Here is a 20,000-nt window from a genome sequence, read left to right on the forward strand (position 1 = left end):
AGTCGGTTTGAGCTGCCTAACTGGTCCCACGCGATCTCTACGCCGTGGACCACGTCAGCAGGAGCCTGCCGAATACATAATCAAGAGACAGCTACATAGGGAAGATATCTATTTTTAGCAATTGTTTTGTATCTGTATATAGACCCAAAATCCACCCTGACTGCAGCCAACCAACATGTTCTCCACTTTGAAGCATTCCGCCGTTTCACAAGAGCACGTCTTGGGCGTGTAAGAGCACGTCTTCGCTGTGTAAGAACATGTCTTGGCCGTGTAAGAGCACGTCTTGGCCGTGTAAGAGCACGTCTTGGGCGTGTAAGAGCACATATTGGGCGTGTATAAGAGCACGTCTTCGCTGTGTAAGAGCATGTCTTGGCTGTGTAAGAGCACGTCTTGGCCGTGTAGGAGCACGTCTTGGCCGTGTAAGAGCACGTCTTGGGCTCACAGAAACTGTCTTTATTAGAGGAAGGAGACGAGTGGTTGGCTGTGTGCAGGGATGATGCCTGACTGTGTACCACTTAGCCTACCATATCCAATTATAGCACCACTACTTATGGACAAGAAAATGACTGTGCAGATGCCACTCCAGCTTTTCTCTGAGAACCCTTTGCAAAATGACTGAATGCTATCACATTGATACCTTAGTTAAGTGCACCTTACATACATGTATGTGCACCTTACATGTGTGTATGTGCACCTTACATGTATGTATGTGCACCTTACATGTATGTATGTGCACCTTACATGTATGTATGTGCACCTTACATGTATGTATGTGCACCTTACATGTATGTATGTGCACCTTACATGGATGTATGTGCACCTTACATGGATGTATGTGCACCTAACATGTATGTGCACCTTACATGGATGTATGTGCACCTTACATGTATGTATGTGCACCTTACATGTATGTATGTGCACCTTACATGTATGTGCACCTTACATGTATGTATGTGCACCTTACATGTATGTATGTGCACCTTACATGTATGTATGTGCACCTTACATGTATGTATGTGCACCTTACATGGATGTATGTGCACCTTACATGTATGTATGTGCACCTTACATGTATGTATGTGCACCTTACATGGACGTGCACCTTACATGGATGTATGTGCACCTAACATGGATGTGTGTGCACCTTACATGTATGTATGTGCACCTTACATAGATGTATGTGCACCTTACATGGATGTGTGTGCACCTTACATGGATGTATGTGCACCTTACATGGATGTATGTGCACCTTACATGTATGTATGTGCACCTTACATGGATGTATGTGCACCTTACATGGATGTGTGTGCACCTTACATGTATGTATGTGCACCTTACATGGATGTGCACCTTACATGTATGTGCACCTTACATGGATGTGCACCTTACATGGATGGATGTGCACCTTACATGGATGTGCACCTTACATGGATGTGCACCTTACATGGATGTGCACCTTACATGGATGGATGTGCACCTTACATGGATGGATGTGCACCTTACATGGATGGATGTGCACCTTACATGGATGGATGTGCACCTTACATGTATGTGCACCTTACATGGATGTGCACCTTACATGGATGTGTGTGCACCTTACATGGATGGATGTGCACCTTACATGGATGTGTGTGCACCTTACATGGATGTGTGTGGAAGGGTGCAACTTCCCTCCGTTCCAGGGAGAACAAAGCTTCCCCAACTCTATTCCACACAATTTGTCCTTGATTTCTGAATCAATTATTCCTCCTATACTTTCATAACGATTCTTCCAAAATTGTTTCAAATGGAGTAGGTTAGACTTTGAAATGATGATAAATAAATTGTAATGAAATAAAATTGAAAGCTTTAATAAATAAAACCATGTAAATCATGAAAAGTTGTTCCTTTGTTCAGTTTTCAGATAACTTAATGTATGCTGGTCATTTGAAACTGATTTGAAAATGGATTGTTTGAAAGTGAGCATACTGCACACCTATCTGTTTGTGTTGGTACTGCAGCCTGAGGATGTTTCACCAGTGTGAACTTTTGAATGCCACATTTGTCTGTAAACACACTTTTTAGTTTTTCATGACACAATTTCCTGCAATAAAGTTCCACATCAATGTATAAAGACCACACAGGTCCGTGTCGTGGTGTCAGAACTGTGAATCCAGCCTAGCTTCAGTCAGTGTGACTCTTAATGCATGTACCGCAGGTGAAGTGTGGTGTGGAAAAAGTGCAGTTACCACATTTTTGTTTAATACGTCGCCAGTCTTCAAACGTGCATCTCCAAAACTGCTAACACAGCCTTCTGACCTGACCTGACCTTACATGCACATGCTGATTTGGGCGAAGCTTTCCCTGAACAGATCTGGGGATCATCTTGCTGATGATGAAAACTACATGTAAAGTCGGAGGCTACATCTTTTCTACAAATGGAATTAAATTAAAGTTACTTTTAATTCAAATTCATCACGTGATTAAATGAACTGTGAGTTTTCATATATACCGTCATATTTGTCAAAGAAAATATACCTGTTGTGTCAGAAGACCAGTAACCAGTATATTGTAGAACCATTTATATCATTGGTGTACAAGAACCCAAGACTTACTCCAGGAACTGGCCGGCGTGTTGATAGAGTGTAACGTTGGTCTTTTGTGACCATCCCATAGTTTATGCCACATTGTCAGACTGACAAACTCCATAGTTTAGGTCAGAAATTGACAAACTCCATAGTTTATGTCAGATATTGACAAACTCCATAGTTTATGTCACATTGTCACAGATTGACAAACTCCATAGTTTATGTCAGATATTGACAAACTCCATAGTTTATGCCACATTGTCAGATTGACCATCTCCATAGTTTATGCCACATTGTCACAGATTGACAAACTCCGTAGTTTATGTCACATTGTCACAGATTGACAAACTCCATAGCTTATGTCAGATATTGACAAACTCCATAGTTTATGCCACATTGTCAGATTGACCATCTCCATAGTTTATGCCACATTGTCACAGATTGACAAACTCCATAGTTTATGCCACATTGTCACAGATTGACAAACTCCGTAACATTACATCTGTACATCATCTGATGTTTCATACAGAAATCATAAACTTATGTTTCCTCTCTTCTGTACTCAACCGTTCGTATGTCTGGCAGCCAATATACTGTGAAAATGCTTATCCTTGACATCAATACAGTTAAACTCATCATACATGGTATACGTTAGTTAGATTTATTATAAATGAATTAACTTTATTTGGGGTGAATATATCAGACAAGTTACACTATTTTACTGCTGTAACCTTTATTTAGGTTGAGCCGAAGGTAAAGTTTTCCCCAATATCTGCTTCCCGTGCCAGTGCCTTTGCTGGCTCCATGCAGACAGAAATGGCCGCATTGTGAAGTGCAATTTTCGATAAGCATTTATTTACTAGTAGTATGTCCTGTTTTTGCCCAGCTGAAGGCCGGTAGTGTCACATGGCCAGAAGCTTGCCAGTACCTCAATATCCACCATTACCATAATCAGCAGCATATATCAATGGTAAATGTACCTGTTGTACAAAATATTCATGTTTTTTGTTTTGTAATTGAGGACACTTTCCAAAACTTGAATAAAAATATTACATTAACTTGAACAGCATCTGTGTCCTTCTTCTTTTCCTCGGTTTGGTCTGGTACAAGTTGGTTGATACAACCATCGCTATGTCCACTCTCCACTGGGTTCTGCTGCTGCAGTGGTTTAACAATGATAAACTTTCATCAATCTAAAACTTGACGATTTTGGGCCCTTTCCTAGCAGGGGGCTGACCCTTGACCTTTGCCCTGGGGATGACCTCGAGGTCGGCGCTGGTGTGGTTGTCCATGGTGCTGACCTGTATGACCTCTGACTCGCCTGGGAACACAGCACAGAATCATCATCATCACACTAATAACTCATCACACATACATACATGTGGGATTGTTATCACACATACATACATGTGGGATTGTTATCACACATACATACATGTGGGATTGTTATCACACATACATACATGTGGGATTGTCATCACACATACATACATGTGGGATTGTTATCACACATACATACATGTGGGATTGTTATCACACATACATACATGTGGGATTGTTATCACACATACATACATGTGGGATTGTTATCACACATACATACATGTGGGATTGTTATCACACATACATACATGTGGGATTGTTCCCTCTGTCTTCCATTGTGTTACTGCACTATTTTAACCTCAAACTCAGAAATCGACATGTAAATTTTAAGTTCAGTGAAATTTAAGTGCTGCCAGATTAGATAAATTTACAGCACAGTTAAACATCAAGAGGTACGCTGACAGTAGAACAGAAATGTTACCTAAAGCTGTGTTGTTGGGACAGTAGAACAGAAATGTTACCTAAAGCCGTGTTGGTGGGACAGTAGAACAGAAATGTTACCTAAAGCCGTGTTGTTGGGACAGTAGAACAGAAATGTTACCTAAAGCCGTGTTGTTGGGACAGTAGAACAGAAATGTTACCTAAAGCTGTGTTGTTGGGACAGTAGAACAGAAATGTTACCTAATGCTGTGTTGGTGGGACAGTAGAACAGAAATGTTACCTAAAGCTGTGTTGTTGGGACAGTAGAACAGAAATGTTACCTAAAGCTGTGTTGTTGGGACAGTAGAACAGAAATGTTACCTAAAGCCATGCTGGTGGGACAGTAGAACAGAAATGTTACCTAAAGCCGTGTTGTTGGGACACTGCCACTGGTGATGCTCCACAGATCCACAGTGCTTGCAGCAGCCTCCTGTTAAAATGTGGTCACATCAAGTTTAGAAGTTACGAGACTGAAGAGAAAGGGTCCATGAAGCTTGTGTTGAAGTAGGGCCGAAACAATGTATGACTTGAAGAACATTTTCGCACTTACAACTTGTATAACTACAGGCCTGGTTAAAGTAATTACCGGATCAGCCTTTTACATTTCAGCACAACTGTACTTAGCAATGTACTAGTAGATGGAGCTAAAAAGACACTTCCTATCAGTAATAATATTGCCAGTTGGGTCCTGTTTTAGTATCCAACATGAGTTTGTTCGTTTCTTCCGTTTCTAGTGATGATGACAGAAAGCCTCACCGTTTGGGTACAGGCCGCGCGGGTTGTCTGGGCATGCCCTCGCCAGGTGACCGGACTCCCCACAGATGAAACACTTGGCAAAAGGGAGGTCTCTTTTTCCTGAGATAAAAAAACAAGGAATTGAAATGTCATGCTTAATGTACGATTACACCAATTTTTGTTTCCAAGGATGGAATGATAGTGTTACAGTACTTTTCTCTAATGTGACGATGGCCGAGCAAACTTGCTGTTGTTTCCTCTTAGGTAATCCTCCCCAGCAAAACCTGCCACCACAAACCTTGAATCTTTACTTTGGCTCAGCCACTCATGAGAGACCAAGTCCATATAACTTGTGAACAGTTACGAAGACTGTCATTGCAACATCAGTTCTCCAATCGACACACCACTGGCTCACAAACCTCGGTTCTGTTGAGCCCTGCCGTGAGAAGTTACAATCGAGAAGTATATTATACTAAGCTGAAAATCGTAAAAAACAAACAGAAAATGGAAAGTCTCCAAACCTACCTTACTACCTACCGATCAAAACCAGAAACCATCAATCGTGCTTGGCCCAACATCGACATGTAGAAACATATTTCAGATGTGGAGTTAATTATGAAGGATATTTATTTGCAGTTCCAGGAAGGTTTTGGCGGCACATTTCGCTAACTTGTGCTCAGGACCTACATGTACCTGTTTGTTCTGGGATGTTTCTGGCGGCACATTTTGCTGATTTGTGCTCCGTCGACCCACATCTGAAGCAGATCCCGGTCCCCTGTTCCACGTCCCCGGTCATCTGAGGACACTCCGACATCTCATGTCCTGGCTGGCGGCAGTGGTAACACACCTGGGGGACAAGGTCAAGGTTAGGGTAACACACCTGAAGGTCAAGGGCAGGGTAACATACCTGAGGGTCAAGGTCAAGGTAACATGTAGCTAAAGGACATTCTACATAAAATAGAAACAAGTTAAATATATAAACCCAAAATAGTTACTCACTTAGCAACTCGATAAAATTTTGAAACAGACGTTTCAGTGACGAAAGGTAGCGGACGCTGAGTAACTATTTTCAGCGTATCTTATTACCTGGATGTCTAACCTTCATCAATTCTAAATACAAATTGTGTATATTATCTTCGTGACGCAGTTTTTTTAGTTTTCCCAGTCATATGCATTGGTTTGCCTTATGAGAACAAGAAGGTTTTTGGATATTTGAGGAAAATTCTTTTTCAACCAGTAAGTCTCACCTGTTGACGTTTCGATGTCTATCAGACACCTTCCTCAGAGCTTCTGACTGGGGTACTGCTTCTTGCCGCTATAAGTAGCCGAAGTAGGTGGCGCTTTTGCGATGAAAACACTGTCCCAATAGTCGCTTAATTTGTAAAAAAAGCGCCACCTACATGTACTTCGGCTACTGATGTTCTACCAACCTGATGAAATTATTTTGGAAGGAGGTTTTTGTTTGGCAACTTTCTGTGAAGCTACATGTACGTGTTTGTGCAAAAGTACCGAGGTCACTGGTTCCTTTGTAATCACTCGGTGTCCAGCACCGAATGTGCCTTCATCGCTAGACTTCCAGTGACGCAGTTTTGTCATATCTGGTCGTCCAGCAATGAGGCGACTTCGTTACTGGAAATCTCCAATCATCACTGGAAACCGAGAGTTGACAGTACCTGCAGGGTATGACATCACAATGGACCTATTACATTATTATGACCCTGCAAGTAGGGACTCTCACGTGAGTTCTTGCCACAAACAGAATGTTGTATATTTGAAATATCAAAAGTTCTTCAAGATGTTCTCTGTGCGGGAAGGACGAAGTAACACCAAACATTTATTTTGGAACTGTAACATAGTATTTTCATTTTGGAAAAAGGTTCAAATCTGGTCTAACGTTAATATCACAATGAAACACTTCTTGAAACGAATAGAAATAACCAATTGAATGTACAAAAATGTATTGTTGGGGGACTTATCACTCGCGATGACAGTCAGCTTGTTCTAGCTTGGTTCTGAGCGTGAGTTCATTTCCGGAAACCGAGCACCGAGGCAAGATTCAGTGCTGGAATTACAACAGCGAGGGGGCTTCATTACTGGCCAAGGAATAAAGCCGTCCTTCTATTTTCTTCCTTGCTGGAAGTCCTGTGACGACGCCACTTTGTTCAAGTGTTTGTTACGCGGCGCCCAGTGAGAAACCTGTGACCATGGTACCTTTGCCATGTTTGTATGAGCCTTGCAGTAACTTTGTGATATCGTATTTGCATCAACTCTACTCTACTCTACTCACTTAGCTTATGAGTCTTATATTGTAAATTTACCTTGGACGAAGTTTTTTTCTTTATTCTCTTTAACCTCCTTTCTTCGCTCCTTTTCGTCCTGACCAAGACTTCCTGCAGCTGTTTGTCCAGCTGTTCTGAGTCGTTATCTTCCCGCTGTTTGTTCCTGAGGTCGCCATCAGCACGTGCTGTTGTGGTAGGAACAGAAACGTTACTTCTTTTGCCGAGTCTTTTCTTCGCGGACGGCTTGCCGGGCAGATCCTGCTTCAGCTTGTTCCATGGCGTCGCCTCTTCCGGCCGCTTCTTGTTCCCCGCCCCGCCTCGTGCGAACCGGGTCATGTCTGGGGCAGAATAGATCTACTCTACTCCACTCTAGAATCGGGACCAGCGTTAACTTTCTTACAGAGAGCTGCTGGGGAAAGTCTGAGGAAAAACTTTAATCTGACTAAAAAACCCGCAGCATTTCCATGGGGGCCGCCATCGCAATACCGTCATCCTCCCCGCTCTCGGTTGTTGTTCACGTGACTAGAAATTGAAATCATTTAATCATCAAAACTTTCGCATATAAACGCAAAATGTTAAGTGTTGTGGGTAATCATTATGTACTGAATGTTTCTAAGCTATCAATTCTAATGTTTTGTTCTGTTTTAGATGCTTTGTCCGTCCGAAATCTGATGAGTCTTTTGTCCTCTCGCGAGATCTGGACGAGACTTTCCAAATCCAACATGGTGGACGACGTAAACAAAATGCTCCTGCTTTTGGCCCAAATTTGCGAATTTCCACATTTATCCGTGCATGATAGCGTAAAGGGGAGTCGCAACGCTGACAATTGCTCTGTTACCTTTACAGGTCTCATGAAAGGGGCATCTTTTCGGCTGGGATACACCGCGAATGAAGGTATTTAAGGTTTAATTTATGTTGTTGTTGTTATATATATGGTCCCGTGCTCGAGGAGGTGCCTCGAACACGTTAAACAGCCTCATTACCCTACACATTGGGTACCTGCCTGTGGCACTGGCTGCAAATACACCCGATATTATTATTATTATTATAATTTAGATGGACCATTTAGATGATATCCCAGGGCTCAGTCTAGTTAATCAACCTCCTTGAGTTAATGCATAATGGTTAGATGCAGATTTCTGTGAAATTCTGTCGTTTGTGTTATGGTAAGAGGTTAAAGGAACTGTATATACAGGTAATATACATAAATGCCTACTATAGCAGCGGTCTAAATTGGATGTAATGCATCCTACCTGACTGAAGACTCTACTCTACTCTACTCTACTAGTAATGAATATCTAGCAAACCTTGGATAACACCCCAGATTCGCAAAGCCATTCGTAAGCGGTCTGAACTCTTTTCCAAGGCTAGGAGGTCAAACTCCAATGATGCCTGGGCAAAGTTCAAGAGGTGCAGGAAGGGAGTTAAGCAGAGAGTTAGGAAGGCCCATAGGGATTATGTTTCCAACTACCTTGAGTCCAACATCGAGGATAATCCCAAGGCCTTTTGGAGCTATGTCAAATCTCTCAGACAGGACTCTACTGGTGCATCGGCCATAAGACACCAGGGGGTGCTAACATCTGACCCCCAGGAAAAGGCTGATGCACTGGGAGCCCAGTTTGAGTCAGTGTTTACCAGGGAGGATAAATCTACCGTTCCTACCCTTGGCGAATCCGTAGTTCCAACTATCCCCTCCCTTAACATCTCAGTGGAGGGGGTAGCCAAACAGCTCTCTAGTCTTAATCCCAGCAAGGCCACAGGACCAGACGGAATACCACCTCGCCTCCTGAAAACTGTTGCCGAACAAATTGCGCCAATCTTACAGACAATATTCTCCCAGTCAATATCCACGGGAGACGTTCCTGAGGATTGGAGAACAGCTAACATCGCTCCAATCTTCAAAAAGGGTGACAGAACAATGCCCGCTAACTATAGGCCGGTGTCTCTGACATCGGTCTGTGGTAAAGTGCTCGAACACATCGTGCACAGCCACATGATGAAACATCTAGACACTCATGGCGTTCTGTCCCCGGCGCAGCACGGTTTCAGGAAGGGTCTGTCCTGTGAGAGCCAGCTGGTACTCACCCTCCAAGACTTGGCCAAGAATCTTGACCATAACAAACAGGTCGATGTCGCGGTGCTTGACTTTAGCAAGGCATTTGACACCGTGCCCCACGAGCGGCTGCTGAGCAAGCTCGAGCACTACGGCATTTCTGACCTTCTTCAGTCTTGGTTTAGGGCCTTCCTAACGGAGAGAACCCAGAGGGTTGTCTTTGACGGCGGAACATCTAAAGCTGTCAGGGTCACCTCTGGAGTTCCGCAGGGTACAGTGTTAGGCCCTCTGCTCTTTCTACTATACATTAACGACCTCCCCAGCTCCTTAGATTCACATGTTCGATTATTTGCCGACGATTGCTTGATTTATCGAACCATCAGCACGCCTTCTGACGCACAAGGTTTACAGTCTGATCTTGATGCACTAACAGATTGGCAAAATCGTTGGCTTATGTCGTTCAATCCCTCTAAATGCCACATCCTCCATATCACCCGTAAAAAGCACCCCATTCTAACCCAGTACTCCCTCTGTGGAGAAGCCCTCACCGGTGTCAAGTCCCACCCCTTTCTTGGAGTACAACTGTCCGACGATCTGCGGTGGGACACCCATATCAACTACGCCACTAGCAAAGCCGGTAGGGTACTAGGGGTCATTCGGCGCAACTTGACCCATTGTCCATCAAGAGTCAAGGCCACTTGTTACAAAGCGCTGGTGCGGCCCCACTTGGAATATAGTGCCATCGTCTGGGACCCGTATACCACCAAAGGGATACAGGCGGTGGAGGCCGTCCAGCGCAGGGCCGCCCGAGTGACTCTGAATGACCACCGGCGGACTAGCAGCGTGACACAAATGCTCAATGACCTGCAGTGGCCCCTTCTCTCTGAAAGGAGGAGGAACGCCCGCCTCACCTTTCTCTATAAACTAGCCAATAACTACATTAATATAAACACAGACAATCTTCTGATACCAGCTCAGGGGCGCACCCGGGGTAGCCACACTCTAAAATTCCAAACAATCAACGCTAAAACAGACTCATTTAAATATTCTTTTTTCCCTCGCACCATACCAGAGTGGAACGCCCTGCCTGGCGCGGTTGTTACGGCTCCCACCGTTGAGTCTTTCCGCGCCAGGCTGGAGGCCTGCCCGCCTTAGCCCGGGACCTCCTCCCCCCCTACCTTGCCCCTTGCGGGGTTATCTGGGGGCCCAATAAGTTGAAGTTGAAGTTGAATACATCATCATCATCATATTGTTCTTACTCTTAAGTTAATCATCATCATTTCTTAGGTCAAAACAAACATAAAGTTTAGCTTCCAGCATTCAAATAGATGCATGCATAAAAACAAATGTAAAGAACTCAAAACATTAATGATCCATATATTTAAGTTACAGGAATTTTATATAACATAGACATATATAATTATCCTGCCCCAATGTGTGCAGATGGAGGCTTCAGATATTCCGCCTGTGGAGGACAGAGAGAAGGCACTTCAGGAGGAGCTGAGGACGACCCAGGGTGAGCTGAGGTCGACCCAGGGTGAGCTGAGGACGACCCAGGGTGAGCTGGAGACGACCCAGGGTGAGCTGAGGATGACCCAGGGTGAGCTGAGGACAACCCAGGGTGAGCTGAGGACGACCCAGGGTGAGCTGGAGACGACCCAGGGTGAGCTGAGGACAACCCAGGGTGAGCTGAGGACGACCCAGGGTGAGCTGGAGACGACCCAGGGTGAGCTGAGGACAACCCAGGATGAACTGACTTCAGCTAAGAAACAGCTGGCCAAGTCTCAGAGACAACTAGAAACTGCCGAGGCTTACAATGAGGATCTTAGAAAGCAGGTCAGGATAGTTTATCCTTCACACATGTATAATTACTCGCTACTACAGCAGAAGCCTACTTACAATGTAGTAGTGAGCAGAGGGAACCGAGAGGCCTTCATCATTGTCTCTGATGTTAAAGTAACAACATATGTTTATGACACCCTGAGCGTGGTGTACATGTACATGTACATATAGTATTTGGATGTTGCTCGCACTGATGTAGGTGTGATGAAACTAGCCCTGCTTATGTATAAGTCACTCTTTATTGTCTTATCCCTGAACCTGTACCTATAGCTACATTTGTATACCTGAACCTGTACACTCAGGTGGACAAGCTGAATCAGGAGCTGCACAGGTACAAGAGGAGCGAGGCGGGCCAACAGGCGGGACAACAGGCGGGACAACAGGCGGGACATGTGGAGGACAGAGCCTGTCAGACAGAGGACATGCTGGCACCGTGGGCAGGTAAGGAATGCTTCAGTCTGCAGAGATTTGCTCTGATTTTGTATCATGTTTTTTGTCAAACAGAAACATTCATCCTTTTGTCATACCTGTCCACATTCCCAACAGTTGAAGCCTCTCAGCAACTTCCCAGCTCTGGAGGCGGCACAGAGGCGTCCGTCAATGAGGTCAGATGGTTCTTACAGTCTTATTTGTGTGGTGGCATAAAGGCCTAAGGTCTAGTAGCATTGTTAGTGTTGTTGGTTGCATAAAGACCTAGGATAGCATTGTTAGTGTCAGTGGTGGCATAAAGGCCTAAGGTAGCATTGTTAGTGTCAGTGGTGGCAATTAAAGGCCTAAGGTCTAGTAGCATTGTTAGTGTTGTTGGTTGCATAAAGGCCTAAGATAGCATTGTTAGTGTCAGTGGTGGCATAAAGGCCTAAGGTAGCATTGTTAGTGTCAGTGGTGGCATAAAGGCCTAAGGTAGCATTGTTAGTGTCAGTGGTGGCAATTAAAGGCCTAAGGTAGCATTGTTAGTTATTAGTGTTGTTGACACAGAAGCTAAAGGTCCAGAATCCCTACCTCAACTCACTGGTAAATCTGAGCACCTAGCTTCAGTGAGAGATGTCTCTAATAAAACTTAAAGCAAAGGTTAAATCAGTGTTTGAGGAGAGCCATACATGTACATGGAACACACTAAAGAACCCACCACTCTTATTGATAAGAGATCTAGAAGGGGTCCGTTTGGTGTGAGTATCAATCCTATCACAGCATCAGCCCAGTCTAACGCTTGGTACAAATTCAAGCTGGTACACTTGTATCATTTATGATGATGATGATGTAACAGTTATATTATATTCTGTTGTTGATGGCAGGTTGACACGACCGGCATGACGACGATGTAACAGTTATGTTCTGTTGTTGACGGCAGGTTGACACGATGTTACAGTTTTGTTCTGTTGTTGACGGCAGGTTGACACGATGTTACAGTTTTGTTCTGTTGTTGACGGCAGGTTGACACGATGTACAGTTATGTTCTGTTGTTGACGACAGGTTGACACGATGTAACAGTTATGCTCTGTTGTTGACGGCAGGTTGACACGATGTAACAGTTAAGTTCTGTTGTTGACGGCAGGTTGACGCGATGTAACAGTTCTGTTGTTGACGACAGGTTGACACGATGTAACAGTTATGTTCTGTTGTTGACGGCAGGTTGACACGATGTTACAGTTTTGTTCTGTTGTTGACGGCAGGTTGACACGATGTAACAGTTATGCTCTGTTGTTGACGGCAGGTTGACACGATGTACAGTTATGTTCTGTTGTTGACGACAGGTTGACACGATGTAACAGTTATGCTCTGTTGTTGACGGCAGGTTGACACGATGTAACAGTTAAGTTCTGTTGTTGACGACAGGTTGACACGATGTAACAGTTTTGTTCTGTTGTTGACGGCAGGTTGACACGATGTAACAGTTATGCTCTGTTGTTGACGGCAGGTTGACACGACCGGCATGTCGACGATGTACAGTTATGTTCTGTTGTTGACGGCAGGTTGACACGATGTAACAGTTATGCTCTGTTGTTGACGACAGGTTGACACGATGTAACAGTTCTGTTGTTGACGGCAGGTTGACACGATGTAACAGTTATGCTCTGTTGTTGACGACAGGTTGACACGATGTAACAGTTAAGTTCTGTTGTTGACGGCAGGTTGACACGATGTAACAGTTCTGTTGTTGACGGCAGGTTGACACGATGTAACAGTTATGTTCTGTTGTTGACGGCAGGTTGACACGATGTAACAGTTAAGTTCTGTTGTTGACTGCAGGTTGACACGATGTAACAGTTCTGTTGTTGACGACAGGTTGACACGATGTAACAGTTATGCTCTGTTGTTGACGGCAGGTTGACACGATGTAACAGTTAAGTTCTGTTGTTGACGACAGGTTGACACGATGTAACAGTTCTGCTCTGTTGTTGACGACAGGTTGACACGATGTAACAGTTATGTTCTGTTGTTGACTGCAGGTTGACACGATGTAACAGTTCTGTTGTTGACGGCAGGTTGACACGATGTAACAGTTATGTTCTGTTGTTGACGGCAGGTTGACACGACCGGCATGTCCCTGGCAGACAGCCTGCGCGCCACGGCAGAGGCCGCCTTGTCGCAAACCGGCACCGTCTACGACGAATCGTCAGGCTTGTACTTTGACTACACCACAGGGATGTACTATGATCCCGTAAGTACTGACTTCACCACAGGGATGTACTATGATCCTGTAAGTACTGACTACACCACAGGGATATACTATGATCCCGTAAGTACTAACAACACAGGGATGTACTATGATCCCGTAAGTACTGACTTCACCACAGGGATGTACTATGATCCTGTAAGTACTGACTACACCACAGGGATATACTATGATCCCGTAAGTACTAACAACACAGGGATGTACTATGATCCCGTAAGTACTGACTACACCACAGGGATGTACTATGATCCCGTAAGTACTAACACCACAGGGATGTACTATGATCCCGTAAGTACTGACTACACCACAGGGATATACTATGATCCCGTAAGTACTAACACCACAGGGATGTACTATGATCCCGTAAGTACTGACTACAACACAGGGATGTACTATGATCCCGTAAGTACTGACTACAACACAGGGATGTACTATGATCCCGTAAGTACTAACACCACAGGGATGTACTATGATCCCGTAAGTACTGACTACAACACAGGGATGTACTATGATCCCGTAAGTACTGACTACAACACAGGGATGTACTATGATCCCGTAAGTACTGACTACACCACAGGGATGTACTATGATCCCGTAAGTACTAACACCACAGGGATGTACTATGATCCCGTAAGTACTGACTACACCACAGGGATATACTATGATCCCGTAAGTACTAACACCACAGGGATGTACTATGATCCCGTAAGTACTGACTACAACACAGGGATGTACTATGATCCCGTAAGTACTGACTACAACACAGGGATGTACTATGATCCCGTAAGTACTGACACCACAGGGATGTACTATGATCCCGTGAGTACTGACTACACCACAGGGATGTACTATGATCCCGTAAGTACTGACTTCACCACAGGGATATACTATGATCCCGTAAGTACTGACTTCACCACAGGGATGTACTATGATTCCATAAGTACATGTACTACATATTTATCTCCATGAAAAAAGACTTTTTCGTGAGGATATTGTTTTGAGTGTGTTTGCATGTATGTTTGCGTGTGTGTATGTGTGTGTCTCCGGGTGCTTAAAGTCAGCATAACTGAAGAACGTCTTCTAGTAGATGGATCGTAATGATATTTGGTATGTGGGTAGGTGTTGGGGGGAGAAAGGTCAAGGTTGATTTTGGGCCCCTTGGTATGTGTCACTGGAAGTGCAATGGCGTATTTGTTAAAATCTTCAAAGGAGAATAACTGAAGAAAGGAGCAACAGATTTTCATGTTATTTACTATGCAGGTAGCTTAGACAGAGATGTACACAATGAATTCAATATATGCACTTTGCCCTCATACATAACTGAGAAACAACGGTTATGTTTTGTGAGGAAAGCAAGGATGCGGCTGTCTTTTTTTAGTATCGTCAGTCTGCAACTGTTCCCCTCCCCCCAGAATAACCACCTGCACTACGACCCCAACACCGGCGTGTACTACTACTACTGTTCCCCTCTCCCCAGAATAACCACCTGCACTACGACCCCAACACCGGCGTCTACTACTACTACTGTTCCCCTCTCCCCAGAATAACCACCTGCACTACGACCCCAACACCGGCGTGTACTACTACTACTGTTCCCCTCCCCCAGAATAACCACCTGCACTACGACCCCAACACCGGCGTGTACTACTACTACTGTTCCCCTCTCCCCAGAATAACCACCTGCACTACGACCCCAACACCGGCGTGTACTACTACTACTGTTCCCCTCCCCCCAGAATAACCACCTGCACTACGACCCCAACACCGGGGTGTACTACTACTACTGTTCCCCTCCCCCCAGAATAACCACCTGCACTACGACCCCAACACCGGCGTGTACTACTACTACTGTTCCCCTTCCCCCAGAATAACCACCTGCACTACGACCCCAACACCGGCGTGTACTACTACTACTGTTCCCCTCCCCCCAGAATAACCACCTGCACTACGACCCCAACACCGGCGTGTACTACTACTACTGTTCCCCTCTCCCCAGAATAACCACCTGCACTACGACCCCAACACCGGCGTGTACTACTACTACTGTTCCCCTCCCCCCAGAATAACCACCTGCACTACGACCCCAACACCGGCGTGTACTACTACTACTGTTCCCCTCCCCCCAGAATAACCACCTGCACTACGACCCCAACACCGGCGTGTACTACTACTACTGTTCCCCTCCCCCCAGAATAACCACCTGCACTACGACCCCAACACCGGCGTGTACTACTACTACTGTTCCCCTCCCCCCAGAATAACCACCTGCACTACGACCCCAACACCGGCGTGTACTACTACTACTGTTCCCCTTCCCCCAGAATAACCACCTGCACTACGACCCCAACACCGGCGTGTACTACTACTACTGTTCCCCTTCCCCCAGAATAACCACCTGCACTACGACCCCAACACCGGCGTGTACTACTACTACTGTTCCCCTCCCCCCAGAATAACCACCTGCACTACGACCCCAACACCGGCGTGCACTACTACTACTGTTCCCCTCCCCCCAGAATAACCACCTGCACTACGACCCCAACACCGGCGTGCACTACTACTACTGTTCCCCTCTCCCCAGAATAACCACCTGCACTACGACCCCAACACCGGCGTGTACTACTACTACTACTGTTCCCCTCTCCCCAGAATAACCACCTGCACTACGACCCAAACACCGGCGTGTACTACTACTACTGTTCCCCTCCCCCCAGAATAACCACCTACACTACGACCCCAACACCGGTGTGTACTACTACTACTACTGTTCCCCTCTCCCCAGAATAACCACCTGCACTACGACCCCAACACCGGCGTGTACTACTACTACTGTTCCCCTCCCCCCAGAATAACCACCTGCACTACGACCCCAACACCGGCGTGTACTACTACTACTGTTCCCCTCCCCCCAGAATAACCACCTGCACTACGACCCCAACACCGGCGTGTACTACTACTACTGTTCCCCTCTCCCCAGAATAACCACCTGCACTACGACCCCAACACCGGCGTGTACTACTACTACTGTTCCCCTCTCCCCAGAATAACCACCTGCACTACGACCCCAACACCGGCGTCTACTACTACTGTTCCCCTCCCCCCAGAATAACCACCTGCACTACGACCCCAACACCGGCGTGTACTACTACTACTGTTCCCCTCTCCCCAGAATAACCACCTGCACTACGACCCCAACACCGGCGTGTACTACTACTACTGTTCCCCTCCCCCCAGATAAACCACCTGCACTACGACCCCAACACCGGCGTGTACTACTACTACTACTGTTCCCCTCTCCCCAGAATAACCACCTGCACTACGACCCCAACACCGGCATGTACTACTACTACTCTCATCTCCCAAATAAACGTACCGGTACGTTTATTTTTTTCAGCCTCAAAATCCACCCAGTACGTTCTTATTTTGGACGGTACGTTTATTATTTTTTTGAAAATTTGAGTTTTGCTTCCCTGGGATCCTCTTAAAATTCAAAGTTTGGGTTTTCCTGCCAATATTTCCCCGGCATTTTTGCTCATAATTCATTATTTTCCGGCCAAGCGGCATTGATTTCCCTGCCGCTATGACCCGGTCTTTGTGAAATCCTGGCGGAACTCGTAACGTATCGGTCGGTCTCTATAACGCTTCAAAGTCAACGTTGTTATTGGGCGAAAATAAGACACCACACTGACGTTTTGAAATGCAATTCTTTTTATATGAACAACTTCAGCAGTCTCATAACATCGTAAACCAAAGCATGCTGACCAGAAATAACCAGAAACCAATATATGTCAGCAGCGCAAAGTGTTTCAAGTAACGTTACGCATGTAATACATTACTCTACTCACGTGAGATACAGTCTTTCCCAAAATGAAAATATAAAAATAACACCACAAAAAAACGTGTTTTAGCATCAAAAACTTTATCATTACTTTGAAAGTATATCAAAACATTTCAATCCTACCGCAAACATGAAAATTTTGCCCTTCGAAAAGCGCCACAGTAACGCACTCGGCAGTGACAGTCCGTGGGAATGTTTTGTTTTGGAAGATCTCACTTTCAAGAAGGGGAAACAAGTCTTTTAGATCTACAAATAAAACTCCTTTGCCTTTGTCAGAAATGTATTTTGCAGTTTTACAAAAATGCTTTAAATACCTTGGTCTATATAAAAAAATTGTTGCAATCTAGTCACCATTTTTATCACTGAAAAATGCTTGAAAAAAGATCACCCCCCTACAGAAAGAATGCCGGAGGTTTCTAAGAACATGAGTGTACGTTCTGTTAGCCCCGCCCCTTTCTGTCTGTGGCGCCGCCACTGTCTATAGCTCACCCTTTCATGTAACATGAGAACCCTGTAGTTTGTGGCAACATTGTAACAAGCCTTCAGGAGGTTTCTCACAAATTTGTTGACAATTTAGTTTCTCAAAATGATACATACAAGGGTATTTTTAGATTTTAAATTATTTGGATTGCAACAACAAAAGCCAAGAACATTATATAATATTGTCCTTGATATTATATGATATTAAATGTCCTTGACACAACACAATGATTTGTGGCATGTAATGTTTACAAATCTATGTTTCTATATGGAAGGCATAGAAGATAAATGGCAAGTTGGGAAAGACAAATAGTTACATCATATACATGTGAAATAAAAGATGTGATTGTCATAGTCTTCCTTTTCTCTATCATGACTTTTACAAAATATAAGTAATACCTGTGATGACAATATATTCAGGATATTGTAATTTTCTGTTCATCTTCTAAATGTTGATACATTTGTATAGAAAAAGAGTACACTTTCAAAGTGTTGCCCATCCAAGTGAACTGAGAAGTTTGGCGACTACTTTTCATGTTTTGATTATATGTCAGTATATACAACAATTTACTTGCTTCAAGTTCCAAGCAGAAAATGCATGTATCAATGATCATGTACATTTTAACTTGTTGAATTTGAAGCACCGTTGGCCCCTGGTTAGGGGTCATAGCGGGGAACCTATGCCCAATTTTTTCAACATTGCTACTACAGTATATCTTTTTGAAGTGGCAAATAATATTATAATTTGAACAAGATGTGTACAGTTATTCTGTTCAATAGTTATACACTTAATTGGTATGGTCCTCAGACAGGCATAAATAGTCAATGAATGAATAAAGAGAACCTGCTAATCATCTTCTTTCCCTCCGACAGAAGTAGCATGGACACAGTTTATCTGTAAATTTGGTCAATTTCCGGGGGGTATGTTTATTCCGGGGGGTACGTTTATTAGATTTTGAAGATTTGTCCAGGGGGTATGTTTATTCCGGGGGGTATGTTTATTTGGGAGATGAGAGTACTGTTCCCCTCCCCCCAGAATAACCACCTGCACTACGACCCCAACACCGGCGTGTACTACTACTACTGTTCCCCTCCCCCCAGAATAACCACCTGCACTACGACCCCAACACCGGCGTGTACTACTACTACTACTGTTCCCCTCTCCCCAGAATAACCACCTGCACTACGACCCCAACACCGGCGTGTACTACTACTACTGTTCCCCTCCCCCCAGAATAACCACCTGCACTACGACCCCAACACCGGCGTGTACTACTACTACTGTTCCCCTCCCCCCAGAATAACCACCTACACTACGACCCCAACACCGGCGTCTACTACTACTACTGTTCCCCTCCCCCCAGAATAACCACCTGCACTACGACCCCAACACCGGCGTGTACTACTACTACTGTTCCCCTCCCCCCAGAATAACCACCTGCACTACGACCCCAACACCGGCGTGTACTACTACTACTGTTCCCCTCCCCCCAGAATAACCATCTGCACTACGACCCCAACACCGGCGTGTACTACTACTACTGTTCCCCTCCCCCCAGAATAACCACCTGCACTACGACCCCAACACCGGCGTGTACTACTACTACTGTTCCCCTCCCCCCAGAATAACCACCTGCACTACGACCCCAACACCGGCGTCTACTACTACTACTGTTCCCCTCCCCCCAGAATAACCACCTACACTACGACCCCAACACCGGCGTGTACT

At 44.9% G+C, this 20,000-nt stretch overlaps 3 protein-coding genes across 15 annotated transcripts in view; 2 read left to right on the forward strand and 1 right to left on the reverse strand.

Moving 5' to 3' along the window:
- LOC136429026 (SHC-transforming protein 1-like) overlaps positions 1-3,631 on the forward strand; it is a 48,368-nt gene extending 44,737 nt beyond the window's left edge. For all 8 annotated transcript variants that reach the window (XM_066418924.1, XM_066418925.1, XM_066418923.1 and 5 more), the window contains one exon: positions 1-3,631. This exon is cut by the window's left edge and continues 389 nt beyond it. The gene's annotated coding sequence lies outside the window, so the exon portion shown is untranslated.
- LOC136429033 (zinc finger CCHC domain-containing protein 9-like) lies at positions 3,064-7,848 on the reverse strand. Its single transcript, XM_066418949.1, has 5 exons — positions 7,424-7,848; positions 5,799-5,952; positions 5,127-5,225; positions 4,732-4,800; positions 3,064-3,888 (listed from the first exon to the last, which is right to left on the reverse strand). The coding sequence occupies exons 1-5, from the start codon at positions 7,718-7,720 to the stop codon at positions 3,761-3,763; spliced, it is 747 nt and encodes a 248-aa protein (XP_066275046.1). The 5' UTR covers positions 7,721-7,848; the 3' UTR covers positions 3,064-3,760.
- Positions 7,849-7,951: 103 nt separating this feature from the next.
- LOC136429025 (angiogenic factor with G patch and FHA domains 1-like) overlaps positions 7,952-20,000 on the forward strand; it is a 23,239-nt gene continuing 11,190 nt past the window's right edge. For 3 of the 6 annotated variants that reach the window (XM_066418917.1, XM_066418912.1, XM_066418914.1), the window contains exon 1: positions 14,073-14,811. In XM_066418917.1, coding sequence (XP_066275014.1) covers positions 14,077-14,811 — 735 coding nt within the window. In that variant the 5' untranslated portion in view covers positions 14,073-14,076. Of the gene's footprint in view, positions 8,279-10,880; positions 11,274-11,581; positions 11,721-11,825; positions 11,885-13,803; positions 13,939-14,072; positions 14,812-20,000 lie in introns of those variants that run through there. The other 3 variants (XM_066418918.1, XM_066418915.1, XM_066418913.1) reach the window with 2 other exon arrangements.

This window comes from Branchiostoma lanceolatum, chromosome 2 (genome assembly GCF_035083965.1).
Source record: "Branchiostoma lanceolatum isolate klBraLanc5 chromosome 2, klBraLanc5.hap2, whole genome shotgun sequence".
NCBI classification, from domain to species: Eukaryota; Metazoa; Chordata; class Leptocardii; order Amphioxiformes; family Branchiostomatidae; genus Branchiostoma; species Branchiostoma lanceolatum.

What these genes read in the sequence shown, in the direction of transcription:
- LOC136429033 (XM_066418949.1), bottom strand. Translation starts at nt 7,720, where the DNA reads ATGACCCGGTTCGCACGAGGCGGGGCGGGGAACAAGAAGCGGCCGGAA. An exon ending in AGAAAAAAACTTCGTCCAAG is followed by an intron (nt 5,953 to 7,423) that starts GTAAATTTACAA and finishes CTTGTCCCCCAG; the next exon opens with GTGTGTTACCACTGCCGCCA. An exon ending in GCGCGGCCTGTACCCAAACG is followed by an intron (nt 4,801 to 5,126) that starts GTGAGGCTTTCT and finishes ACATTTTAACAG; the next exon opens with GAGGCTGCTGCAAGCACTGT.